This window comes from Prunus dulcis, chromosome 7 (genome assembly GCF_902201215.1).
Source record: "Prunus dulcis chromosome 7, ALMONDv2, whole genome shotgun sequence".
Classification (NCBI taxonomy): Eukaryota; Viridiplantae; Streptophyta; class Magnoliopsida; order Rosales; family Rosaceae; genus Prunus; species Prunus dulcis.
In genome coordinates, this window is record NC_047656.1 from 14,392,528 (window position 1) to 14,413,212 (window position 20,685).

Consider the following 20,685-nt stretch of genomic DNA (forward strand, 5'->3'; position numbering starts at 1 on the left):
TTTTCTTAGAATAGGCACTGAAACATAAAATTAGATTAACACATTTCGTATGCATTACGGCCTTGTTTGGTAGGCCTCATTGGACTAGACTACCTTAAATAACCCCCACAACCCATGTTTGGTGAAGCACTTCTTTAAGTTAAATGAGACTAGAGAGTCCGGGCCCTGCGCTCCATTGTGCTTTGCTTTTCTCTTCTTGTGCTCTATGCTCTCACTCACTCAGGTTAGTTGTTCAACTCTCTTCCTTTCTTTCCACTCTTCTTCTCTATCTCTCTCTTTAGTATGCTATTTCTTGGTTTGATTTTGAAGTTTTGATTATGGGTTTGTTTGTTGTTAACTTAATCTGATAAGAGTTATGCTTTTTATTGGTTAATTTTGGACGGATTATAATTGGGTTTTTTTTAGGGTCTTTAATTTTGAATTGTTTTGATCATGAAATTTTTGTTTGGAATGAGAAAATATCAACAAATTGATGGATAGAATGATAAACATTTGAATTAAGGTTGAACTAATAGCTGAAAGTAGAACACAGAGCTACAAAGTTCTAAGTAGGGCTCTTGCTTGCTACCTATAGAAGTTATGTTGTTTGGAATTCTCTGTTGCTGTGCGGATATAAAACTAACCCAGCAAATACCAGGAGCCGTCAACGAAAGTTGCAAAAAAGATTTTATTTATTTATTTCAATAGCATCAAATTATGTGGATGCTATGAGCTTTTGGTTGGTGAAGTGAATAAGCCATATGCTCTTTATTTTTATTTATTCAAGATGCTATTTCTTTAAAACCAAAAAAAGGGTAAGTTATTCCTCGTTTTGGTAAAACTCATGCATCAAACAGTAAAACGTATAAAATCCTTAAGAAGAAAAACGTACATGCGGTGGAGTAAATGATAAAGTAAGTAACCAACAACTTTTCTTTTGTTAAATGTGACAACAAACCTTTGTCTTTCGAAGAAATTATAAAGAAAAAGCAAAAGGTTGAACTAATAATTCAGGAAATTTCTTTTATTTCTTAAATAGCTAGCGCAACGAGCACTCTTACATAATTAGGCTTTAATTTAATGATAGTTATCTTTGTTTAGCTAGACATTCAAAGCCCAATTCATAGGAATGCAACATTCGGACTTCCTGGTGGGTGGAATATCTTGTTTACCAGTATAATACATCCAACCAAAGATTTTCATGTTAAATTACACCAACTTTACCATTATGATTGAGCTAAGAACTATGTGCAGAGAGGACACGATATAGTGTCCTATTGTTTCCCTTAATCTAATAATATTTAGTTAGACTTTCAAAGACTGACTCATATGAATGTAACCTTCAAACTTTGTCGTGGGTTGATTATTTTGTTTGCGTGTATCATATGTCGAACAAAGAATTTCATGTGAAATTGCTCCAACTTTACTATTGTGATTGAGCTAAGAACTATGTGCAGAGAGGACACGATATAGTGTCCTATTGTTTCCCTTAATCTAATAATATTTAGTTAGACTTTCAAAGACTGACTCATATGAATGTAACCTTCAAACTTTGTCGTGGGTTGATTATTTTGTTTGCGTGTATCATATGTCGAACAAAGAATTTCATGTGAAATTGCTCCAACTTTACTATTGTGATTGAGCTAAGAACTATGTGCAGAGAGGACACGATATAGTGTCCTATTGTTTCCCTTAATCTAATAATATTTAGCTAGACGTTCAAAGACTAACTCATATGAATGCGACCTTCAAACTTTGTGGTGGGTGGATTATCTTGTTTGCGTGTATCATATGTCGAACAAAGAATTCATGTGAATTGCTCCAACTTTATTATTGTGATTTAGCTAAGAATTACGTGTCGGGAGGACACAATATAGTTTCCTAATTTTGTTTTCTTTAATCTAATAATAGTTTTCTTTATTAGCTAGACGTTCAAAGACCGACTCATATGAATGCAACAGTCAGACTTTGCTGTGTGTGGATTATCTTGTTTGCATGTATCATACGTCGAACGAAGAACTTCATGCGAAATTGCTTTGACTTTATTATAGAGATAAATGTTTTCAAAGGCATGCGTAGGTGTGTGTTGGAGCTAGGTGAGAGCAAATTGCCTCAGTATTTATAATAAATAATGTTTTCCGTGAGTTCAGGTATGCCCATGAAAAATTTAGAGCATCTCCAAAGGAGATGTCAAATATCAAACATCAAATTTAAATTTGATGGCTGATGTGGCAATTTGACATTTACATAGTTTTACATTCCACCCGATATGTCAAATAAATAATTATTGTGAGAGTCAAATCATTTAAGATAAAAAAAATTAAAAAAGAAAAATAATAAATGAAAGTAACAGCTAGCTATCTTTTAAAAATAATAAAATATTCATTTGACATCTTGCTTTTGGGATGCCAAAAATAACATCTCAACCTCCAGCCTTCATTCCACATTAGCTTTGACACATCGGTTGGAGTGATGTGAGATGTTATTTCTAGCCATTAAATGCCTATGTGGCACTTTTGACACATCGGTTGGAGATGTTCTTATAAGGTTAAGTCTTAATTTAAAACGATCCCTAAAAGTTGGGTACTTTTATGTAGTTAACCCTTAAGTTTTATATTATTTAATTATTTTTTATATTTTGATTAGAAAATAAACAATTTTTTTAATTAAATTTTCAGTACACGTGGAGGTCATTTTTGCAACATCAACTTAAAAAGTGGGACCAATTTTTACCACATCAGCAGTTAACAGAATTCTTAATGGTCTTGTTAACGGAGGGGCTTGGATGTAGGATTTCTGTGAGTTTGGGTATGAGTTTGCAGGGTCTTCAAAACTTGGGTGCCAACGTGAAATAACCCCCAAAGTGCAACGGGTTTTATGTAGTTGATCTTTTAAGTAAGGAGTTTGATAGAAAAAGCCGTTTGTACAACAACTCTAATCATAGCTCTGATTGTAATCCTTGTTTAATCTCTTATTGAATTTAGCTACTTTGCTTCTGCTTACCCCCAACAATGTCTTGAACTATGGAGCAAGATACAATATTGTCTTGAGGCAATTCCTCAATGCTCAAACATTTATATATGTCAAGAAAGATTAATTTTTTTAGAACCTGCAACTTGGTAATACATGAATAACGAAACCTGGGGCGGACTCTTCAATTACATGGAGTTTTTTCTTATGGATGGAACTGAAATCCGCTCTAATATTATTCTCTTTAGAGTAGGTAAAGAACTCATTAGCTTGAATTTACTTAAGTCAGCTTGTAAGAAACCATAATTTGTGACTATTTAGAACCTTCAACGTGGACATCTTCACCAACTTTGGTAATTCTCTGTCTGAAAATTCAGAACTAGAACCTTAGCTTTTGGTAGATGCTTGTTGTGCCACTTTGCTGAGGACAATCCAACTGCAAACCATATGCTATATGGTGTGTGAATGTGGAGAGAAATTGATGTGAAAGAACTATTCAACCCTTATGTCTCGTATGGTATTTAGGACTAGGATTGGATTGAATTGGATAACTCGCTGAATTTAAAGCAAGTTGAACGAAGAATGGAAGAAAACAACATAGCCCAAAAAGAAAATTAAGAAAATAGGTCCGAATTGTATTACAAGTGCTTAAATCGGTCCTATAGGTCCAAAAAAATACAAGGCTTATCTTAGGTCCAGCAACATTTTTATTTCCCATGAGGTCCATGTTAACTATTAAAATGCCAAATAACTTGCAATGATGCCACAGTTCATTATTTGTATTTGTAACAAGAACGAAGGAGGCAGAGAGCTTTCCATGAGCTGCTATGTTACAGCTTCTTAATTGATTGACTGGTAAAAGTTTGAAGCTATTTCCTATTTCAACACAAAAGAGACTCTAGCCAAAGTAAAGTAAAGAAAAACCAAAGAGAGCAAAATGATTTCAAATAAGCGTATTTGAACAATAACTTATCAGGTCTATTCTGCATTTTATTTTGAAGGCAAAGGAAGTCTTCTCAGGCTGATTACTCTCCGTGCACTCTTTTCAGTATACCTAGAATTTTTTTAAGAGAGTTATCCAATTCAACAATAGGACAATCAACATTAGTATATTCTACTATTTTCGCGATAAATGGTTTTAAAGAGTATAAGCAGGAGTCTAAACTTAAAAGTAATTAGGGTTTAAATTTATATGTTTATTCTTCTCTTAATGAGGGATATATATACTACATATAGAGCGAGTACAAATAGGAAATATACACAAACTAGGTAACTATAATAAAATACAATAATTACATAATTCTATTCCTCATAAGACCAGTTGACTCACGCCATCACTCCTCATCCAGTTGGTATTCGAAACGTCGTTTTGACACGACATGGGTCAACATATTTGCAAGCTGCTCTGAAGAAGGCACAAAGGGTATAGCAATTAGCTTATGCTCCATCTTCTCTTTAATGAAATGCCGATCAACTTGTACATGCTTAGTTCGATCATGTTGCACGGCATTATTTGCAATTTCAAATGCAGATTGATTATCACAGTGGAGCTTTCTAGCACTACTCTGCTTAAGCCCGATTTCAGTAAGCAACCACCTCAACCATAGTATCTCACAAACCCCCGAGGCAATCCCTCTGTATTCAGACTCTGTAGAAGACCAAGATACAACATTTTGTTTCTGGCTACGTCATGTAACCCGATTACCACCAACAAAGGTAAAGTAACTTGATGTAGAACCTCTATCTGTAATATTTCTTGCATAATCTACATCAGTGTAACCTTCCAGGTCTAAACGACCATGTTTTCTAAATAATAAACCTCTACCAGAAGCAGACTTAAAGTAACTCAGAATACACATCACAACAGTCATATGATCCTTACTAGGTGAATGCATAAATTGATGACTAGCAACACTCACCACATAGGCAATGTAAGGACGTGTTAGTGACAAATATATCAATTGCCAACCAACCTCTGGTATCTCGCTTTGTTAATTGGGACCTGATCCACATAAATCCCAAGTTTATGATTCTCCACAATAGGTGTCTCAGTCGGTTTACAATCAAGCATCCAAGTATCTGCTAACAGGTCCATGACATACTTCCTTTGTGAAAGAAATAAGCTGTGCTTAGATCGAGTGGCTTCCACACCTAGAAAATATTTTAGACTGACCAAATCTTTCATCTCAAATTCATATGCTAAACACTTCTACAACTCCTCGATTTCTACAATATCATCACCAGTCACACTCATATCATCAACATAAATAATCAAAAGAGTTACCTTACCAGCCTTATGTTTAATGAACAGAGTATGTGACAGGACCAGATCCCAATTCCACTTTGGAATTCGAACCAAGTCCTGTGCGTGTCCGACACTTGGCGACTGTCGGGCACAAATGACCTTTTTACCCTTCCTGCTACAATTACATTTAAAATTTTTCCTTAGACTTCTGCCGAAAATTCGGCAGAGTCTCCCCTGTATTTTGTCCAAACCCAAAAATCTTCCACCTGTTAAACAAGCAAATAATTCCACACCAACTGCCAGAATAACTCAACTAAACAATTTTCGACTCTGGTTCTCAGTTCCAACCAGATATCAGAGCAATTTCTAAAAAATTTACAAGATTTCAAGAACTTTCCAACAAAATCCTACGTGTCTTGGTGGTGTGGAAGCTAGGAGTGGCCCGGTGGTGGATTCCTGCGCACCTCTATTGCCTGGGGGCGAAAAACAAGTTGAAAGTGTGAGTGGACAAAAATAATGTTCTTAAAACAATTCAGAAATATAATAACCCCCGTTGTAAAAATAATTCGATATATAAATCTAAAATTCGACTGTATTCAAATACAAGGCATTTAGATAAAACATAGGTATGTATACGTATCTTTACAGATATAAAACATGCACGTATATCGAGAAAACTGTTATATAAAATGACTGAAAGTAATGGTAGCATAAAAGTACTCAAATTCCTTTAAAACTACCACCTAGATGTACCCCTGTAAATCCATCAATTCCCCCGGCAGGTCTCGGTGACACGCAGTCTATCCGAGCCGCAAACTGGCAGGATTCAGGGGACTATGGTCAGCATGATCCGCTGGCGGGTCTCGATGACACACAATCAACTCGAGCCGCTCTGGCAGGATTCAGGGGACTGTAGTCAGCCTGATCCACAATCCTGGCAGGTCTCGGGGACACAAAGTCAGCCGAGCCGCAAATCCTGGCAGGTCTCGGGACACCAAGTCTGGTGAGCCGCAATTCCTGGCACTCACGGTCCGAGCGTCCCCGAAACTCGTGAGGCAATGTCAAGTGCACTGACGAAACTGAAATCAGACTGGATGTCCGTAGACATCGATCCAACTGTGGGTAATCACCAAAAATGGGTACGTGTTAGTTTTTTTTTTAAAAATAAATAACTTTAGGAAAATCTGATAAATAACTGTAATCTCACATTATGCTACTATCTCATTTGATTCAAACCTCAAACTCTGTTTCTATAACTTTTAGCATGTGTAATTAAGCAGCATGAAATTATAGAAATGTTACTGCACAATCTTGCTCGGAAAACAGGCAATAAAACTTATTCAAGATCAAATATCAATTTATTCAGATAAACTCATTTATAAAAACTCATTTTATAAACTTATTTATATAAAATCATTTATGAAAGAAAGTCCACTCACTGTTGGTCCGAGCTAGCTGGACCTTTTGAAGGTCCCTCTTGTGGCACAGTCTGGCCTCTGGTGCCTGATTAACCATGAAGATTAAATTAATAAAACTGCTCAATAAAAGAATTAAATTAAAACCCTGACCCCCGGCTCCTAGAAATGTGTGCACTCATTTTCAAGTCACTCATATGCCCACTTTAGCTTTTCAGACAATTAGAACGGCCTAGCTTTACTAAGCGATAAACTACCAGATCGGCCGACCCGGAACCCCGTGGGGTCCATGATCTCCGATGGCCAATCTGGGATTCTCTAGAGGTTCCTCACAGAGAAAGACCCATATCCTGCGAGTTTGGCCCGAGACGGACGGTCGGATTAGCCAAAATTGCTTTATCGCTTAAAATCCAAACCCTAGCCCCAGGGTTCGCGATTTCGGAGTATCCAGGACTCCGATTCGCAAACCGTCGAATCCTACACGATCTTGAAATCATGTAGAACGACATATCAGAAATTGAGTGCGATCCGACGGATCGACGACACTACAACCCGGGATCGCGCAATATGGAAAATTCGTTCGGGGCTCAAACGGACTCCAAATCGAGATCCGCGAAATCCTACACGCTCGTGACAACACGAGAATCGCAAAACTATACAGAATTGATGCTGTACCCTCACCCACACGCGCCGGCAGCTTGGGTGTCCAAAGCGATAATGGGTCGCCGGAAAAACTCAAAACCGAGACTCCAAACTTCTATCCTAGGTAAAACACCCCATTTGGAGTCACTTTTGTTCTTGGACATACCCCAAAAAGTGGCCGGAAATGGCCGATCATGGCAGCCGAAGTTCGGCCGATTTTCAATTCGAAAATCAAGTGATCTAGAGTTAAAATCGATCAAAACCCAGCCAACCATCCGTTAGAGCATGAAAAAGGGAGAACGAAAGGAGAAAAGTTTCGCCCAAAACCGGCGGTTTCCTCCAGTTTCCAGCGAGCTCCGACATGTGCAAGGGCGGCGACGGGTCGTGGCGTGACGGCGAGAGTGTGACAATTCCGATGGTACCCACGCCGGAGATCGAGACGGCCTGTGGTGGCCGCTGTCTCGATCTGAAGGGGAGGAGGTCGCTAGCGCGACGGGAGGGAGGAGAGAGAGAGAGAGAGAGAGAGAGGAGAGAGAAACTGGTGGGGAAGAGAGAGAGAGAGAGAGAAGAGATAAAAATCTGACTTTTTTCCAAATTACCGTTTTGCCCTTCGCGGTATTTTGACTATATTTTCTCCGTTACAACTCCGATTTGAGTCCACTCCGTGTCTACGGACTCGTTTCGTCGTGCTCTACGCAACGGCGTAAGTGGAATTGCCAAATTTTTTCTCGATCAAAAAGTCAACTTTTTCCCTATTAAATAATGCGAGGGCAAAATCGTCTTTCTTCTCTAATAAATTAATACTAATTTTGAGATATTTTGTTTTGGGTTATAATTTCGGTGCCGATATTTTCGTTCAAATGGCAGCTGCAAATGGTCAACATATCGTAATATTATCGATAATATCGCGATATGAACTTTCAAAAATGAAATAATTCGCTTGAACGTCGCGCACATGGGTTCGAACCCCTCCCCCGCTTCCAACCTCTAAGCCTCTTAGCCACCACGCTAGCCATCACTTTGTGATTAGTATCTATCGAATCTAGTATTTATAACTCTTTCAAGTTGCTTCTCAAAATATAAAATCATTACTTATTGTTCTATATTGTTGATCAAATATATAATTACTTAATATAATCATTTTCTTTATTTTCTATTTAATTCTTCTTTGGATAACTTTATTTATGTTCTTAGTTAATTTTCAATCTTCACTATTATTTTTTAATAGCATGGTAAAGTGCTTAATTTTCATGACAAATCAAGTTGGTTTACTTCTTTAATTATTTTTCAATTTTTGATAAATTATAAATATAAGAACGTGTACCATGTCATGATGTCCAGTGCATAATGTGAAATAAAGTTACTCATGCATCTTACCATGCAACTTATAAAGTGTAAAATATTGTAGTAAAAATGATAAATAAATTACTAGAGGGTGTTTAATTTTCTTTCATTAATTACTCTAGATTTTCTAAGTCACAGAGTTTGTCAGCTCGCAAGATAATCAACTTAAATCGCTCAAACATGTTATGCAATGCATTTCCTTCCAATCTTTTGTGTTAAAATAATAGATGATTGACTAAATAAACTGTTTTAAAAGTTTCATTAAAAATTTCCATGTATTTATCACAATTTCCGTGGTTTTTATCCAATTTTTATCGATATCGATATTTTTCCGATATTTCCATCGATATTTCCGCGTTTTTGAACTACCGATATTTCCGAAACCCTCGATATTTAAGACCTTGCTTGTTGGCAACAAAACTTCTTCATGGCTGCAGTAAATCTGCCAAACCATGCCCGAGGAGAATGCGTTAAGCCATACAACACCTTTTTTAATCTGCACACGTTCTTTGTGTCACCAGTGACGCCATATCCTGGTGGAAGATTCATGTACACCTATTCTTCTAGTTCACCATGTAAGAATGCAGTTTTTGGATTAGGGAAAGAATGGTATTTTGGTCATTTGTGCACTACAGCTGCTAGGTGTTGGACACGCATGGGGTTCTACAAGGATTCCAAAGTGGAATTTGGGTTGGGTCATGTCAGAAAAACTTTGATAATGAGCATAAATTGAGTTTGAATCATCTGACAAAAATGCGGCAGGATAGTGACCACATTACTTTGATGTTTCATCCCATACAACCACATCATACGAGACCGAAATTGAGACTGTATTGCACATTTGTGCTAGAAAAACATGGAAACATCAAGAAGAATCTCAAGATGGATGCTTGTGAATGTGCTAGAAAAACATGGAAACATCAAGAAGAATCCATGCAAGATGGATGCTCGTGGAGCCAATTTAGGTTGATATCTTCTTTGACCACCTTTATGTGTATGTTTTTGAGAAGGGGTAAGAAGGGTTCCCATAAAATTTCAGTCTCTTCGTCACATATCACATTCTTCAACCGTTCAAGGTCCAAAACTGATGCAGGCAGATCTTGCAATCTTGAGCATTGTCTCATGTTGAGCTTTTTTAAACTGCACATCTCACCAATGTGTTCAGGGAACTCCTTAATGCTCAAGCAATAGGATATGTCGAGAAACTTTAACTTTTCAAGGTTCCTAATCGAGTCTGGCAACTCTAACAAGTTTGTACATGACCTAAGCCTCAACACTTCCAAACTTACTAGCTTTCCAATCTTTTCAGGCAAGGCGGATAAGTTATGACAGTTAGTGATGCTAAGCTTCTTAAGGCGAATAAGATCACAAAGCTCGGCTGGCAATTCCACCAGATCATGGCAATAATCTATGTGCATTTCAGCTAGATTTGGCAATGCATCTAGAATTTGGATGGAACCTTTACCAAAAGCTTGACCGATGCTACACATGAATAAAGATATCTTCTGTAAACTTTTCAACTGTTTGAGGTTCTTGCTTATGGAAGGAATTGAAATGCGTTCCAATCTAATTCTTTTCAGATTTGATGACGAACCAAGTAGTTGAAAATTATTTAACTCCGAAGGTAAGAAACCGTAATTTGTGACTATTAGAACCTTTAAATTATCCATTTTCTTCACAAATTCGGGTAAGGTGTAGCTGTTTGTTTCAAAATTTAGAACTAGAACCTCTAATTTTGGTAGTTGCATGTTTGGCCATTTTTTTGAGAACGCTCCATCTGCAAAGAAAACATGCTATAAGGTGTGAGTGTGGGAAATGTGCGGAAGTACTACTGGCGCGCATACGAGTGTATGTGTGTGCGAATATGTGAACATTTGTGCGTATGCGTTTTTACTATAGAGAGAGAAGGATGGGACAACCAGTTGAGATAGATAATAGTCGAGCCTGCATGAGCTGATGCTTTGCCTCTGTCAGCCAGTTAGGAAGATTGTCTCCACGTATGTCTATAGTTAGTCTTTTTCTCTGTCCTATTGGTTCCTGGCTCGCCTGATGGATAGCCAACTCTCTAAGCATATCATGCTGAGTAACAAAGTGTTCAGTGTAATAGCCATCCGCCTCCCTCTCATTCCTGGATGTTCAATAATAATTTTCTCATGAGAGATTTCTTCAACATAAATATTGGAACAGAAAATTATGAGAAGCAGTGAGTCGTGAATATAAGGGAAAAAGTGGAGTGATAGTAGCAGACAAGAGGAACATGGAATCCTACATACCTTATGTCTACAAGATTAGCTAAACTCTGGGTGGTTAGTTCATAGAGGTTTGCAATGGACAGACTAGGTTCGTCTAGCCCATATAACTCAGCCCACATATCTATGAGGGTGGCAGCAGAGATCCTTTGATCTTTAGGAAATGAGCAAAAGTCTAGGAAACATTCCTTGAGGATAGGTTTTTCTTTATCCAAGGCATCTAAGCTGCTTTGGAGGCAAGCAAGCAAATCACTGTTAGATGCAAGTATAGAAGAACCTTTAGACCATTCCATTACTTTTTTTCGCCAGATCTCTATAGGCTGGCCGCGAAGTGATCTTCCAACCTCTGTAATGGCAAGTGGAAATCCCTTACAGAGCTCTACTATCTGCAGTCAATTTTTCCAAATGAAGTCGATCAATATTTGAGTGCAGGCCCAAAACAGTAGTGTCTAAATTGGTTTCATGAAGATGACAAAATGGTTTAAGTAATTGTCTACTTAAAATGAACGTATAATCTTTTGCAGGTAGATATGGTAAATGGAAGTGTTCACTATTCACTCATGAATAAATGGTTGTTTTACAAACACACACACACACACGTATATATATGTAGGAATTCTCAGAGCCGAACGTCCATCCTTTTAACAAAAGATGAATTTTGTATATAAAAGACGGACGTCCTGTAGAGAGAAAAACCCTTATATATATGTAATTATATGAAAAGCAAACGTAATCTCTTGACCCTTGTCTGTGACACATAAATAAGCATATTGTGCTTTGCGGACAAAGAAATTACCTTTCTTGAAAGGTCTTCCCGAGCATAAGAGGTCTTATCATCCAAGGATGCTGAATGACGAAAAAGAGCCATTGCATCTGCATCATTCAATGATTCCAAATGATATGGAGAACCAAATCTTGGAAATGCAAATCTTGACGTGACCAGAACTTTGTAATTTGACATTTTGAATTGATCAAACTTCTCAAGAAGGGACTCCGATCCTGACCAAACATCATCCAGGACTAACAGTAAAGGACTTTGTCCTGTTTCCTTCAGAAATTGTTGCAACCAGTTAACCGCAATTACTTCGTTTTGGAAAGCAGGCACCTGGGAACCCTTCCGTTGATATAGTTCATGTACAATAAGGTCCAAGTTGGGCTTCTTGGAAAGAGTGACAAAGAAGATGTTGTCCTTGAATTTATCTATCCAAATAAGATATAAGAAAGGTGTCACTAGAAGCTCATTTAAATATGTCTCCAATTGTGTAAATATGAGCAATGATACTTTCATCCTTCCATATCACTATTACTAGACTGAAAAAGAAGTTCAAAAAAAAAAAAGTAGAGTGAGATACCTTTTACTTCCTGATCTTGACAAAACTTTTTTGCCAATGTGGTTTTCCCACATCCACCAGCAGCAGTCAGCACAAGCATGGACACATGATCCTTAAGAAGCTTTACCTTCAACTCCTTCACTGGCACATCCAACCCGACTGTAACCGGTGGAGGTTCAGGCACAGCAGACCAACCATTGATTTTTTCAGACTGATTTTGCGTCACTAAGTTCCCTTCGATACGATGCAGCACCGTCTCTATGTTCCTTAATGAAACCAAGGTCTCCCTGACATCCCTTATGCCCTGCACTTTCAACACATCCACTAGTCTTTGAAGACATCTATCCAATTCATCAAGTTTTTTGGTGTATCTATATTTCCTGCAGCAGCTCCACACACCAACCTTGCTGCACTTGCGAACAAGATTTACCCCCTCCTCCATTTGCATTGCATAATTTTCTAGCCCCTCCTTTGGGTTATATTTTTCTATGTCTTCTATCATTGGCTGTAAAGCGTCTAGTGTGGATTTGATATTTCCAAGGAGAGGCTTAAACATGGTAGTCTCTGCCTTCACTGCTATAACCGCATCAAGCAGCATTTGAAATGCTGCTCTTAGAGCACCCACGCCTACTGCCAATGCCATAAGTATAAAGCAATATCCAAAGCTAAAATCAGACAACTTCTATTAGGTTTCAATCCAAAGCCTAAGATAAGAAGAAGAAGAAAAAAAAAGAAAAAAAATGCAATAAGTTGACGTAACTTGGGATCAAAGAAATCAATAAATTAACATTAGCGCAAAAGCCCAACAATGCAAAACTCAATCTTATCTTACTTGTTGTTAGTGACGCCGATGGTGCAAGACAGAACAGAAATATGAAAAACTGTTTCTTGAGATAAAACGGTTCGTGGAGAACAAAATAAGTTACGTTGTTTGCAATTTCTCTGTTTTAGTTCAGCGTATTAATAAAGTACGAGTTGATGCCGATTGTCAAATGAACTAGCCCAGCAAATACCACGAGCCGTCAAGGAAAGTTGCAAATACCAAATGCTCTCTTCTTTTTCTTTTTTTTAATTCAAAAAATCTTTATAAAAAGATGCTATTTCTTTAAAAACAAAAAAAGGGTAAGTTATTCCTCGTTTTGGTAAAAGTCTGCGTCACCTCACCAGTAAAACGTATAAAATCCTTAAGAAGAACAAACGTACAACGTACACGCGGTGGAGTAAATGATAAAGTAACTAACCAACAACTTTGACTTTTCTTATAAGTGAAGAACATACTTTTGTCTTTCCAAGAAATGATAAGGAAAAAGCAAAGGGTTGAATAGCTTGGCGCAATTAGCACTCCGACATACTTTTGTCTTTCGAATAAATGATGATAATTCAGGACATTTTTATTATTTCTTAAATAGCTAGGTGTAATGAGCACTCTAACATAACTATAGTCTTTAATCTAATAATAGTTATTTTTATTTATTTAAATGTTGAAAGACCCACTCATATGAATGCAACATTCAGATTTTATCGTGGGTGAATTATCTTGTTTACGTGCATCACACGTCCAACTGAAGAATTTCATGCGAAATTGCTCCAAATTTACTTGAGACATATTCAAGGATAATTTTGAACATGACAAATCAAACTTTATTTGATGAAGAACGTAGTTTGAGACCAATTCATCGCAATGCTCAATATTCAATTTCTCTAAATTTGACAATGCGTCTGAAATTAGGATGAAATCATTGAACAATTGCTGAAAGCTTGAATGGTAGAGATGACTTTGATATCTTCTGTAGAACGTTGATATCTAAAATCATTCAACCCTAGTGCGCTCAGATGTTAAATTTCCCTTGAAAATACACAAAGTTTGGAAAATTTCTTAAGGAAAGTGTCAAAGTATTGCACAGTTGGTTTACTGCATTTTCCTGAGGTAAAATTGTTTCCGGCGAACAAAATAAAAGTTATTTGTTTGGAATTCTCTGTTGAACGACCCTTGACCCACCCTTGACGGGGCCAATTACGATAGCGACACTGTGACACTATCTAACCAAGCAAATACCAGGAGCCGTCAACGAAAGTTGCCAAAAAGACTTTTTATTATTTTTTATTATTTCAATAATATCAAAATACGTGGATGCTACGACCCTTCGGTTGATGAAGTGCATAACCCACATGCTCTTTATTTTTATTTTTTTTCAAGAAAATCTTTATAAACAGGTGCTATTTCTTTAAAAACAAAAAAAGGGTAAGTTATTCGACGTTTTGGTAAAACGCATGACAACAAACCTTTGTCTTTCGAAAAAAATGATAAAGAAAAAGTAAAAGGATAATTCAGGAAATTTCTTTTATTTCTTAAATAGTTAGGCGCAACGAACATTCTTACATAACTAGTCTTTAATCTAATAATAGTTATCTTTGTTTTGCTAGACATTTAAAGACCAATTCATAGGAATGCAACATTCAGACTTTGTGGTGGGTGGAATATCTTGTTTACTAGTATAATACATCCAACCGAAGAATTTCATGCGAAATTGCTCCTACTTTACTATTGTGATTGAGCTAAGAATTACGTGCGGAGAGGACACGATATAGTGTCCTATTGTTTCCCTTAATCTAATAATATTTAGCTAGACGTTCAAAGACCGACTAATATGAATGCAACCTTCAAACTTTGTCGTGGGTGGATTATCTTGTTTGTGTTTATCATATGTCGAACAAAGAATTTCATGCGAAATTGCTTCAACTTTATTAGAGTGATTGCGCTAAGAATTACGTGTTGGGAAGACACGATATAGTTTCCTAATTTTGTTTTCTTTAATCTAATAATAGTCTTAGTCTTCTTTATTCAGCTACACATTCAAAGACTGACTCATATGAATACAACATTCAGATTTTGTCGTGTGTGGATTATCTTGTTTGTGTGTATCATTCGTCGAACGAAGAATTTCATGCGAAATTGCATTAACTTTATTATTGTGAATTGTGATTGAGCTAAGAATTACATGTCAGGAGGACACAACATAGTTTCCTTTTGTTTTCTTTAATCTAATAATCGTCCTCTTTATTTAGCTAGATGTTCAAAAATCGACTCATATGAATGCAACATTCAGACTTTGTCGTGTGTGGATTATCTTGTTTGCGTGTATCATATGTCGAACAAAGAATTTCATGCGAAATTGTTCCAACTTTATTAGAGTGATTGCGCTAAGAATTACGTGTTGGGAAGACACGATATAGTTTCCTAATTTTGTTTTCTTTATCTAATAATAGTCTTCTTTGTTTAGCTACACATTCAAAGACTAACTCATATGAATACAACATTCAGATTTTGTTGTGTGTGAATTATCTTGTTTGCGTGTATCATATGTCGAACGAAGAATTCATGCGAAATTGCATTAACTTTATTATTGTGAATTGTGATTGAGCTAAGAATTACATGTCAGGAGGACACAACATAGTTTCCTTTTGTTTTCTTTAATCTAATAATCGTCCTCTTTATTTAGCTAGATGTTCAAAAATCGACTCATATGAATGCAACATTCAGACTTTGTCGTGTGTGGATTATCTTGTTTGCGTGTATCATATGTCGAACAAAGAATTTCATGCGAAATTGTTCCAACTTTATTAGAGTGATTGCGCTAAGAATTACGTGTTGGGAAGACACGATATAGTTTCCTAATTTTGTTTTCTTTATCTAATAATAGTCTTCTTTGTTTAGCTACACATTCAAAGACTAACTCATATGAATACAACATTCAGATTTTGTTGTGTGTGAATTATCTTGTTTGCGTGTATCATATGTCGAACGAAGAATTCATGCGAAATTGCATTAACTTTATTATTGTGAATTGTGATTGAGCTAAGAATTACATGTCAGGAGGACACAATATAGTTTCCTTTTGTTTTCTTTAATCTAATAATAGTCTTCTTTATTTAGCTAGATGTTCAAAAATCGACTCATATGAATGCAACATTTAGACTTTGTCGTGTGTGAATTATCTTGTTTGCATGTATCATATGTTGAACGAAGAATTTCATGCGAAAATGCATTAACTTTATTATTGTGAATTGTGATTGAGCTAAGAATTACATGTCAGGAGGACAAAATATAGTTTCCTTTTGTTTTCTTTAATCTAATAATAGTCCTCTTTATTTAGCTAGATGTTCAAAAATCGACTCGTATGAATGCAATATTCAAACTTTGTCGTGTGTGGATTATCTTGTTTACATGTATCATATGTTGAACCAAAGAATTTCATTCGTAATTGAATTGAGCTAAGAACTATGTGCGGGCAGGACACAATATAGTTTCCTTTTGTTTTCTTAGAAGACGCACGAAAACATCAACGTGGTTTAATAAATTTCTTTTGTATTACAAGTTTGGATTACATAACTTCATTGGTTCACACAAGAAATTATATCCTTTTTAATGTACGATTATTTATTTGGATTACATTTGGAGCAAGAAAAGTTATTTGATTATGTTATTTCTTGTTTCAACTATTACGTGCTTGAACAAGAAAAGTTCAATTCTAAGTTGATCAAGTATGTATCTAGAAGAAGATTATTTTAGGGATAATTTTGAACGTGACAAATCAAACTCTATTTGATGAAGAACATAGTTCGAGACCAATTCATCGCAGTGCTCAATATTCAATCCCTAAATTTGACAATATTCATTATTTTACCTGCAATATCTCATTCTATTTACAAAAACAGAAGGAAAACATTGAAAAAAAAAAAAATACAGGGAAAATAGGAAAACAATGAAAAACAAATCACACATAGGTTGCAGACAATCATTAAGAAACTACAGGTGTCAGATTTGAGTGTGGTGGAGCCAATTAAGATTGATATTTTCTTTGGCCACATTTATGCTTACGTTGTTCAGGTGAGATGAGAAAGATTCCCATAAATATTTTGTCTCTTCATCACAGATCACTTCCTTTAACTGCTCAAGATCCAATACAGATAGAGGTAGCTCTTCCAACCTTAAGCACTGTCTCATGTTGATCTTTCTTAAATTGCTTATGTCACCAATGTCTTCAGGCAACTCCCTAATGCTGAAGCAATCAGATATGTCAAGAAAGTCTAACTTTTTGAGGCTCTTCATCGAGCCTGGAAGTTTTACTAGGTCTGTACAGGATTTTAGCCTCAACACTTCTAACTTGGTCAACTTTCCAATCTCTTCAGGCAAGGCAGATAGCTTATGACAATTGGTGACACTGAGCTTCTTTAGTTGACTAAGACCACAGAGCTCGGCAGGCAATTCCACCAAATCATGGCAATAGTCAATGTTCATTTCCTCTATATTCGGGAATGCTGATGAGATTGGGATGGAGCAGTTGCTGAAAGCTTGACCGATATTGCACATGAACAAGGATATCTTCTGCAGACTCTTCAATTCTATGGGGTTCTTGGTTATGGAAAGGATTGAGATGCGTTCTAATCTGATTCTCTTCAAATTTGATAACGAGCTCAGAAGTTGAAAGTTACTTAACTCAGCTGGTAAGAAACCATAATTTGTGACTACTAAAGCCTTCAATTTATCCATGTTCTCCACAGATTCGGGTAAGGCATAGTTCTCTGTCTGGAAATTCAAGACTAGAACCTCAACTTCTGGTACTTGCATGTTGTGCCATTTTCCTGAAAATACACCGTCTGCAAAGTAACAACATGCTAATTGATGTGAGTGTGGGATGAAATAATACCAAACTACTAAAAAGTTTAATGTCTGCATGTATGCGTAATTGCTAAAGAGAGAGATGGGACAACCTGTTGAGATAGATAACAGGCGAGCCTTCATCAATGGATGCTTCTGTTCTCTCCACCACTTGGGAAGTTTGTTTCCTCGCATGTCTATAATCAGTCTTGTTCTCTGTTCTGCTGGTTCTAGTTTTGAGTAGTAGATGGCTAGCTCTCTAAGAATATCATGTTGGGTAACAAAGTGTTCATTGTAGTACTCATCCCCTTCCATATTTTCCTTCCTAGTGATGATCAAAACTAAGTTACTTAAAAGAGATTTCTTCAGATAACATATTGCAATAACAAGATCTTAGCAGCAGCAACAAGTGGTGAATAGGAAAAATAGAGTGAAGATATCATATAAGAGAAAAATAGAAGCAGGCACACCTTGTGACTACAACATTAGCGAGACTTCGCTTGGTGAGCTCGTAGAGGTTTGCAATGCACTCTGTGTCTTCATCTAGATCATATAACTCTTCCCATATATCAATGAGGGCAGCAGCAGGGATTCTTTGGTCTTCAGGAAATGAACCCAGGTCTAAGAAACATTCCTTTATGATAGCCATTTCTTTATCCAATGCTTCTAAGCTGCTTTGGAGACAAAGAAGCAATTCAGCCTCTGAATCATGAACAGTAGAACCTCTAGTCCATTCAATTACTCTCTTTTTCCAGATCTCTATAGGCTGCCCGCAAAGTGATCTCCCAAGCACTTTAATGGCAAGTGGAAATCCCTTACAACGCTCTACCATCTGCAGTTCAATTTTTGACAATGAAGTCACATACCAAAATTCAGGTCTCTGAAAATCATCTCAATGATTTTATGAAGATGGGAAAATTTGTAAATAGCTAAAAATGTGCATTGCAAGTAAAAAGTACCTGTCTTGAAAGATCTTGTGGAATAAGAGAGCTCTTATCTCCCAAGGATGCTGAATGATGAAAAAGTTTCATTGCATTGTGATAATCCAATGACTGTAAAGAATATGGAGAGCCAAATCCCCGAAACTCAGACCTTGATGTCACCAAAAGCTTGTAATTTGGCATTTTAAATTGATCAAACTTCTCCAGAAGGGATTCTGATCCAGACCAAACATCATCCAGGACCAACAGTAAAGGATTTTGTCCTTGTTCCTTGAGAAAATGGTGCAGCCACTTAACTGCATTTATTTCGTTTCCGAGAGTAGGTACTTTGGAACCCCTGCGTAGATGAAGTTCTTGAACAATACGTTCCAAGTTGGGGTTGCTTGAAACAGTGACAAAGAAGATATTGTCCCCGAATGTATCTATCCAAAGAAAATATAGGAATGCTGTCATTAAGGTCTCTTTCAAATCTGTCTATGGTTGTACAAAGATTAAACATATATAATTGCAGTCCTAGTATATCCAAAGAGTACGAAATGTGTGTGGCAATTTTCTCAAGAAAACATGTTCCTAGCAAATATGTGTGTATATAAGGCCAGCTCTTGATCAAAGCTCACAATTGAGAAGGAATAAAAGATACCTTTGACTTCCTGATCCTGACAAAATGCTGTTGCCAAAGTGGTCTTGCCACATCCTCCAGAAGCGGTCAGAACAAGCATTGACACCCCATCTTTAAGATTAAGAAGCTTCCTCTTCAACTCCTTCAAAGGAAAATCCAACCCAACTACAAGCGCCGGCAGTTCAGGTGGTGCACCCCAAACTTCAGTCTCATCTTGATATTGTAACACCAAACTTGATTCAATTCGGCTGACCACCTTCTCTATGTTCCTCACCGAAACCGAGCTCCCCTTCACATCCCTTATGCCCTGCACATTCAGCATATCTAAAAGCCCTAGAAGAGATTCGTTCCAATCAAGAAGTTTGTTGGCATATTTGTACTTTTTATAGATGTTCCAAGCACGAATCTTTGAGCACTTGTGGACCAGCTCTATGCCCTTCTCCATCCCTACTTTCAGATTTTCTAGTTCCTTATCTGGGAGATCCAAATCCTTGTTGTATTTTGCTATTTCTTTGATCAATGGGTGTAAAATGTCTAACCTCGATATGATGGCTTTGAGGAGAGTTTTATATATGACATTCTTGCCGATCAGCTCCTTGAGGCCATCATACAACATATTAAACAGTGCTCCTATACCAGCCCCTCCAAAATCTGGTCCTCCCATTCTTGATCCTTAGCAACAAAACCCAACACCAAAATCAGACAACTTGTTCAAGTTACCTCTAAACTTGGAAGCCAATAAGTTCAGAACCCAAGAAACAGAGTAAACCAGAGACTCAAAAGCAGGAAATACAAAGCTCAGCTTTCTCTTTCTTTATTGGCTCATATGCAAGATAAGATAAAGAAGAATTTCAGAAATGATGTTACTGATCTACGAAGCTCGGTGGAAATTTCTATTGACTGGTTGAGTTAAACGGGCAATTGCATCAACGTTCCTAGGAAACTTTCATGGGGAGAAAACTAACTTCCCAGAAATTGCAGGTAGTGGTCAACCAGAGATTGTACTTCTGTGAGGATAACTTTAAAGAAAGACGACAAAGACATAAAGACAAACGGTAAAGCAATCAAACACACACATAACCTGATGCAGAAATTTACATAATAGGCCACGCGCAAACTAACCAATCATCAATCATGTGGTGCGGTTACTTCATGCCTAAACTCAAACCTTTTTATTTATTTATAATGGTTTAGGTCAATTTTCATTTTCAAAAATTTGTATTTACACACTTTCCAAATCTAATTGTGAAATTATAACACAATAATTTTAGAATTTTTATATTTAAACTTC

General features: G+C 36.8%; 2 protein-coding genes and 1 long non-coding RNA gene across 4 annotated transcripts; 1 reads left to right on the forward strand and 2 right to left on the reverse strand.

Annotated features, from left to right (window-relative positions):
* The first annotated feature begins 84 nt into the window (after positions 1-84).
* On the forward strand, positions 85-3,084 carry LOC117636187. The gene is made up of 2 exons (XR_004587008.1): positions 85-223; positions 2,658-3,084. It is a non-coding gene; the product is annotated as an uncharacterized LOC117636187 (long non-coding RNA).
* Positions 3,085-9,417: 6,333 nt separating this feature from the next.
* On the reverse strand, positions 9,418-13,094 carry LOC117636180 (probable disease resistance protein At5g66890). Of its 2 annotated transcripts, none has more exons than XM_034370677.1 (6): positions 13,008-13,094; positions 12,197-12,879; positions 11,641-12,044; positions 10,869-11,230; positions 10,515-10,723; positions 9,418-10,372 (listed from the first exon to the last, which is right to left on the reverse strand). In XM_034370677.1, exons 2-6 carry the CDS (start codon positions 12,816-12,818, stop codon positions 9,516-9,518), a joined length of 2,454 nt encoding a protein of 817 aa, XP_034226568.1. In that variant the 5' UTR covers positions 12,819-12,879; positions 13,008-13,094; the 3' UTR covers positions 9,418-9,515. The 2 variants fall into 2 exon arrangements, with proteins under 2 accessions (XP_034226568.1, XP_034226569.1); XM_034370678.1 differs by having other exon boundaries at positions 12,197-12,805; positions 13,008-13,029.
* A 3,688-nt stretch (positions 13,095-16,782) lies between these two features.
* LOC117636188 (probable disease resistance protein At5g66900) lies at positions 16,783-20,420 on the reverse strand. The gene is made up of 5 exons (XM_034370686.1): positions 19,416-20,420; positions 18,794-19,197; positions 18,305-18,666; positions 17,948-18,159; positions 16,783-17,833 (listed from the first exon to the last, which is right to left on the reverse strand). The coding sequence occupies exons 1-5, from the start codon at positions 20,056-20,058 to the stop codon at positions 16,992-16,994; spliced, it is 2,463 nt and encodes an 820-aa protein (XP_034226577.1). The 5' UTR covers positions 20,059-20,420; the 3' UTR covers positions 16,783-16,991.
* Between the last annotated feature and the right edge of the window lie 265 nt (positions 20,421-20,685).

What these genes read in the sequence shown, in the direction of transcription:
- LOC117636188 (XM_034370686.1), bottom strand. Translation starts at nt 20,058, where the DNA reads ATGGGAGGACCAGATTTTGGAGGGGCTGGTATAGGAGCACTGTTTAAT. An exon ending in CACAAGATCTTTCAAGACAG is followed by an intron (nt 18,667 to 18,793) that starts GTACTTTTTACT and finishes ATTGAACTGCAG; the next exon opens with ATGGTAGAGCGTTGTAAGGG. An exon ending in GCTAATGTTGTAGTCACAAG is followed by an intron (nt 18,160 to 18,304) that starts GTGTGCCTGCTT and finishes GATCATCACTAG; the next exon opens with GAAGGAAAATATGGAAGGGG.
- LOC117636180 (XM_034370677.1), bottom strand. Translation starts at nt 12,818, where the DNA reads ATGGCATTGGCAGTAGGCGTGGGTGCTCTAAGAGCAGCATTTCAAATG. An exon ending in GGGAAGACCTTTCAAGAAAG is followed by an intron (nt 11,231 to 11,640) that starts GTAATTTCTTTG and finishes AATTGACTGCAG; the next exon opens with ATAGTAGAGCTCTGTAAGGG. An exon ending in ACTATTATCTATCTCAACTG is followed by an intron (nt 10,373 to 10,514) that starts GTTGTCCCATCC and finishes TTTTCTTTGCAG; the next exon opens with ATGGAGCGTTCTCAAAAAAA.